The following is a 7,604-nucleotide window of genomic DNA, read 5'->3' as shown; positions in this document are numbered from 1 at the left end:
GTTTAACGCTCGTCAAAAATATATCCAGTTGTTGTCTCCCCTTTCTAAAAACTATGTTTTTTTAATATAGTGCATGGACTAATAGTGTTGTTCCAGTAAATTCACTACCTTACAATGAAATCCACAACCATTGTAACAGCCCGAAAATGCCGGTCTATAACAACAAGTTCATAAGGTCAGAAGCGATTCGATCTTCTTAAAATTCATTATTTTCATCTACATACATTGATCGTCAATGTATGTGTTTCGTCCAACTCGTTAAACGTTTTCTAGATTGACCGGTCTAACATGTACATTTCAATGATATCTACATCTGTATATGGCAACATGTTCTGTAAAGCTGTGTTCTTTCAAAAGAGGAAACACACATGAGATTGTCGTCTGCAAAGTACGTACAGTGTCTGAAAGGTGTATGTAGGGATTGTATATCAATTTCCATTGCGTGGTAGGATTGAACAGCATTGCGAGATTCATATTGACAACGATGCGATTCCAAACGGAGAAGAGGGGGGGGGTAAATAAGAAAGCTTTTTTTGCCATGGAAATTAAAGCGAGATTGCCACCTGCTCCCTGTGGCAAACTAGAAGTGTCACCATGGAAACATATCAACGAATTAGTATAATGCGTGCTATCTGCAGGATTATGATTCCAATGGGCAGGAAAAATGCCATATAAATCAGTCCCTGCATTATAATAGGCGTGTCTTGATTGGTTAAGGTAAAAAGCGGCTCTTCTCAGAGACTCTCAGACAGTGCATATGACAGTGATGAATCGCGAAACATCCTGTTTGTTACGCTGTACAACCCTTAATGAGCAGATTTACTAGTAGATTATCATCGTCCACTCTTGACAACTTCGAAGCTATTTCGAATCTTGGCTGGGAAAAAAAACTCTACGAACATTCTTCTACACGAACATTCCGAACACGGAAGAGGAAATTAACCATTCATAATTATACCATATACCCTGCAGGATTATTTCTGTTAACCGTGTATAACGCAATGGGATGCGGAAGCTCCAAAATAAATGGCAATGTAGTGGAAGAAAAGCCAGAGCTGACAAAGGAACAGAAGGACACGCTGATACAAACGTGGCAAAATTTACACGCCGATTTAGAGAGAATTGGAATGCTGATGTTCATGGGGTAAATCTTTATTTTATTTTGAAATATTTTAAATACTATAGTATACATGCTGTTCTTTGTTATGTTATGTTGAAATTCATTTTCATTTTTTAGTTTTATTTTCGGACCTGAAATATATATATACATGGAATTCGCGCGAATATGTCACTACACCAATTATACACTTATGTAGTATGAGCGCTGTGTACAGTTGCATCTTCAAAACAGAAAGCAAACATGGATTGAGATAATACCGCGCAATGTGTTACGTCGTTTCCTATACAACACTGTAGTCACTTTGGTTATATTTGTTGTATCCGTATCTTTAGATGTGTCTTTCAAATGTTTTTAACGGGTATAAAAATGCCCTTTTCCCATCAGTGGATATAAACTAACATACAACGTTGGCTAGGTTTCTTTTGCAATTAAAATACTGTTCATCTCCGCTAGGTTGTTCGAACACAATCCGGAAATTAAGGAGTTTTTTGTCGGCGCTGACAGTCGTGATATGAAAACGGAAGAGCTCAGGTACAACGAAAAACTGCAAGAACATGGTATCCGCGTTATGGGTTTGGTCGAGAAGATCATATCAAGTATGGGCTTTGAAGACGAGAAAATTGACCAAATGGTTGTGGATCTCGGTAAACGTCACCTGGGATATGACGTACACATTCCTTTTATCGATGTAAGTATTGCAATTACTAGCTAGCCAAAGTAGTGAAAACATTATACACAATCATTAGAGTACGATAAACACATAGCTTGTTTTTTTTTTCTTAGATTTGTATTTGGTACACAACACTATACAATAAAATGCTTCTTGTCATTAGGTAGGCCCCATATATTAGCACACAGTGTATCTCCGCTAACATGACATTTTCATCAACACAGCATGTTATTTCATGTAACGTATATGATCATTATTTTCCGTTGTTATTTAGTTATTCGGCAGGCAGTTTGTCTTCGCTATCAAGCCGACCCTGCATACACACTGGACGGCTAACGTGGAAGAAGCGTGGACGCAGTTATTCAAGTACATTGGCTACCTTATGCGGTATGGATACCATACAAAACTACAGCAAGTACAAAAGAAGAATTCGTAGTACTTTTACATATTTGAGGTCATTTAATATATTTAAATTACTGACAACATCTGTGTTACCTTCGAAAGTATTATGATCTGTATAATATAAACACTTCTTTCGGAACGTATACCTAGGTGTTATACCACTTCATCATTACGCACATGTATTTGATTGATAATACGCAACTCGAGTCAGGTTCATTTCAATGATATAACCAATAACATGCCCGGACCGTTATGCTCCATTCGGTCGCCTTAGTAAATTGCAACGGGGCTGTCAATATGAAAGAGTGATTGATTTTTCTCACATTCCTTCTTTAACGCATTTCTGAACTGCAATTTCGATTACAATCTACATCTTGAATGTGTTGAAGAGGTGCACTATTATGAGAAATGTTTGCAATAAGTATTCATGCTATCAATCATATTAGTCGGGGATTATTAAACGTGTTTTTTTTTCTAGTTGCCATCTGATAAACTGATTACATCAGATAGTTTAACGTCACACTGTACTTGTAAATGCACGGTGTAATTCTGATGGGTCAGGGAGATAATTATGCGTGTTTTATTCGAACTATTGTACTATATTTTAAAAAAAGCAAATAAACTGTTTATACTTACTCTACCGTATATATACATTGTAAATTTATAGCATCTTATTAGAATTTTAGTTGAAATAAATTATTTTACAATAATTATATAAGTCGTGCTCTGTTACTTAATTATATTCAACACGCTCTGTCTGTCTACTTATATATATATATATATATTAAATACAATCTTCCCACTACAAGGTCATCGAACTAAAGTACAGCCCTTCAAGTTGTGCGTGGTATTGTTCAGACAAGTACACCATTGCAAAGTCACTCGTGTTTGTACCTACACACCCGTCACGACTGTGTAAATAAACATAGTGACGCAGAAGAATGTCAAGGACACATCTGTACGCCTTTCGGCGATTGCACGTATTTTTTTAGGTAGTGTGCAAGGTTAGAATTTTAATCCGATCACGGGATTAAAAGTGTTATTTATCTTCTTCCGCGGCCACTCCCCCCCCCTACACACACATCATATCGACATTAAACGTTTCTAATTTTGCGTCCGTTAAAACACAGTACCTGCGTTTTTGAATTAGATGGAAAGTATAGATTTATTAGTATATCTACAAAATAATTTACACTAGGGTTTCCTTGCCCGCAAAATTTTGGTTATATGCCTCTCATTTTTCCATTTGATTTATCAAACAAAATAACTGACGATCACCATAAGGCCGTCGTGTAATGATTGATGTGAATTAAACTTACCTGAACGCGTGACGTGGCGAGGATATCTACAATTGCAGTGGGTACAAATTATAAATAATAAACGATTCGCTTTTGCAATTAAATAGAACACTCGCGTTTCTTTAAGCAATCATATTAAGTACGGGAATTGTCAGTGAAGGACGCCACTCTGTATAATATTTCAATCAATTTGACAAAGGGTTTTCATCCTAATCATATATAAGTCCAAACACGCCTTCCTTGCACAGCCGGTAGAGATGTAGCAATTTTGTCACAGTAGGTCTTATATTCGGACCGATTGCTTCTCTGTCACCGTACGGCCATTATAATTTTAATCACAATTTCCTTTCAGAGTGACTCTATTAATGAGTTGCTCCTAATGAGAATTATAGATTGACTTCCGTGCCTGATTGACTACATGTTTTACAACAATTTGATTCAAAGCCTGATTCTCGGATTCCGTTGCCGTGGAAACGAAATGCGCGTGCTCTATTATACTTGACTACACTGGTTAGGGACGCCACCAACAGTCGGCCGAGGAATGGCACCGGCCTGTAAATGGAGATATTGCAATGTTGTCAGTGACGACAGAGTATTGTGTAGCGGTACAAGTAAGGGCTCATACATGATAAACACATCCCCTGAATGTCAATGTGGGTGAAAATATGCTGAGCAGATTACTTCATCCGAATGGATGATTTCCCGTTCACTGCCAGCCCTCGGATGACTGCCGCGGAAATCGAATGAATTGCTACTTGTTATTAGTTTAATGTCTAAATGCTTGACTTTGAAAGAGGAGTATGTCGTTGAAATACCCTTATTTAATCAAAATTTACCATCTTCAAGTGTGTATGGCACATTATTGAGTGTGTAAATAACCACAAAATAGTTTCGCGTCTGTCAAAATCACACGCGATGTTTTGACGCCATTGTGACGCTGTAACCTGATTTTATGTTCAATTTCACGCATAACCCGGGATCTCGCAGTGAGCGGAAAATAGCCTGAGTATAGTGTCAATATCATCTACACAGTATATACGTGTATATGACTTTGACTTCAAATATAGTATAGGTTTTCACAAAATAAATTTCACAGTAATTATTCTTTATAGAACAATTGAATTGAACCACATAAAATGAATTCACATAAATTGAAAATCAGTGATACGTTAGATGCAAACTGTTTGTGAAATATCAAAATCAAAATAGAAATCGAATAGGACACCCAATTTTTTTTCTTGAAAAATCTAGAAACATAACATTAACAGCGACGTAGTTTAACCTTTTTTCAAACTTCTATTTTGTTTTTGTTCGCACTAAAATATGTTGTTCATTTTTTCATTCATTCAGGTAGACAAATCTTCAGAATAGGTAAATTTAACAAATCTCGTCTTCATATTTTGTTTCGGGTTGTCAATTTTGAACACATAGTATGTTCCATTTATAATAGAGCTCTGAAATTAATGTGGTGTACATCATGATTGCATTTTCAGATATAGTGTATATTAAATCTAATCATTTAACTAAATTGTACAACAATTGAAGACATTCGGCATGTTTCCGAGATTTGGTAATCGACGAAAATGTTTGTGTTATTTTGAATGTTATGACTTTACTGTGCTGTGTCGTATATGGGCTCTAATTGTAGAATTCTGATGCCCAAATAACAGCTAAGTTAACTGTGCATGATATCTAATATCCACGAGTTGTGATAAACGACTTGTACTTAATATGCACGGACATGGCCCCCAAAATAATCATGTCTGCGTATTACCCCAACGCACCTGTGTACTAAATTTAATAACTATTCGCTCAGAAGTTATTTTACCTACATGGACATATACATCAAACTCATTACCTTCCCTATGTGCTTCGGAACTATTACTAGTGTCATGAATTTGTTTTTGCGTATCTGTTGATCGACTTAATTAGCTGATTACGAGCGAATTGCTGTGTTATGTCTGTCATCGTTTAGGCCTATTTGAAGTTTTGGACGGAACTTGTCTCAGTGATTTGGAACTAATTACGAGATAACCGTAGCTATTCAGACTATTATTTCTGACAGTTGGTATTCGTAGTTATTAATGTAGTGAACGATTAATCAAAAGATATGACGTATTCAGTACTTAGTGTGATTGGCTTTATGATTGAAGGTTACGCCCTAGAGTCTTTTTACTGCATTGTAATTGGTTAAGGTTTTGAAAATGAATAAAGAGAGTTTTGAGTTGGTCTTGGCGAGTACTCCACGAGAGGCAGTCGAGAGTCCAGTCCTAGAGAGTCTTGACACAGTCTTGGACAGAGTCTTGGGTCAGCCTTGCGATAGTCTTGGGGATTTTTCCCCAGGGCGCTGTGTCTTAAAGAGTGCTCGACTGATCGACTAAGACGAGAGTTGAACCGTATTTCGTTGTGTGTGTCTTATTTGACTGTAAGGTTTAAGTGACTTCCCCAATCCCGTACCTCAAGGGGACGAGATATAGAGACGAGACGAGATCCCTCCTGACAAGTGTGGAGAACCCGAGAGAAGAAGAATTTACCCCTGATACTAGTATAAGTTCAGAGGGCAGGAGCAGCCAGAAAGTATTTTACATTTATCACATCTCACTGCTGTTACGCATGATGTGATTGGTTGAGACTCGGTCACATGACATTGAATAAAAATTGATATTACATGGTATATTGCCCGAAAAGTGGATGTTACATGGGTATATGACATTGAATAAAAATTGATATTACATGGTATAATGCCCGAAAAGTGAATGTTAGATGGGTATATCACATAGATGACGTCACTGAAATTATTGCGCAACGATACTGCGCATAACAAGTTGTCGTTCGTTGCACTGGTGCTGCCCCCAGCTGTTGCTTTTGGGGTTGCTTTCAGGGTTTTGAAGGAATTTTAGCCATCCGAAATAGACAGCGCACGTGCCAGAATGGATATTAAGTAAGATACTTTGATTTAATGTTTAGGGTATTATTATATACACTGTATATAAAATATGTTTTTGAAATGCAGTCTCTCACCCCCTTGGCTATTTTCGCCGATTTTTCGTCGCCGGAGCGATTCACGTCCCAAATTTTGGTTCTCCGGGCGTCTCTAATAAATACCCTATCTAACCGCTGGACTGAATTAGCTAAATTATGAAAAATTCATAGAAGATTGGGCAGTGGCGGATCCAGAGGGGGGGGGGGCTAAGGGGGCCATGGCCCCCTCCAAACGCATGAAAATGCATCTGGATTACGCATAGCATCGTCCGAATCGCACGGTCCCGTGTATTCGACCTATAGGTCTGCCCCCCCCCCTCCAATACATTTTGCTGGATCCGCCCCTGAGATTGGGAGAAAAATGTTTTTTTTTCGGAAACGCGAGGGCGATAAGACTCGATTTTCAAGAAGGCAGGTCGCTCGGATCAGACGGTTTCCATTGTTTCGAGTCTGTTGTGTGTCTAGAAACATAACAACTTTGTTTTTTGGTGAATATAGAACATGCTCTGTTCCAATAAAAGATGTTGATATGCAAATAGGACAATTTTAATAGTTCCTTATTGTAACGTCTCCCATATAAATAGTCCTCTACTCCCCAGAATTTGACTATGGTACTAGCCCAGAATAGACCATTTTCCGTTCACTGCGAGAATCATGCGTTATGCGTGAAATCGAACGTAAAAACAGGACAAACATACGTAATAGCGTCGTAGTGGCGTCAAACATCGAGTGGGATTCGACAAACGCGAAAGTATTTTGGGGATATTTCCATGCTTAATAATGTGCTGTTCACATTTCATGATAGGCAATTCCGATTAAGTAAGGGTATTTGGAAGCAATATTCCTCTGTCGAGGATCGGCCGGTCGATATGAGTTACGAAATAAAGAAATTCTAGTTCAAACTAGCAGACGTTCGACGCGCGTCTTTCATACATCTCGCGAGATCTCGCAATTGTACGGAAAATCACCCATTGACTTTCTGTTCAGCGCGTCTTTGATTGTAGCAATGCTTATGCCACTACGAAAATACGCACACTCGCTAATTTGACAATATTCACTTGAGCGTTTTAGGATAGTGGGAATAGAAGCAAATAGATGGAAATGCCAGTTACATCACTCATGAAGATTGATG

General features: G+C 38.0%; 1 protein-coding gene across 1 annotated transcript; it reads left to right on the top strand.

Annotated features, from left to right (window-relative positions):
• The first annotated feature begins 818 nt into the window (after positions 1-818).
• Positions 819-2,226, top strand: LOC100375836 (globin D, coelomic-like). Its single transcript, XM_002739181.3, has 3 exons — positions 819-1,144; positions 1,574-1,808; positions 2,065-2,226. The coding sequence occupies exons 1-3, from the start codon at positions 1,002-1,004 to the stop codon at positions 2,224-2,226; spliced, it is 540 nt and encodes a 179-aa protein (XP_002739227.2). The 5' UTR covers positions 819-1,001.
• The last annotated feature ends 5,378 nt before the right edge of the window (positions 2,227-7,604 follow it).

This window comes from Saccoglossus kowalevskii, chromosome 2, assembly GCF_978046115.1.
Source record: "Saccoglossus kowalevskii chromosome 2, keSacKowa6.1, whole genome shotgun sequence".
Classification (NCBI taxonomy): domain Eukaryota; kingdom Metazoa; phylum Hemichordata; class Enteropneusta; family Harrimaniidae; genus Saccoglossus; species Saccoglossus kowalevskii.
This window is presented reverse-complemented; position numbering and strand designations above follow the sequence as displayed.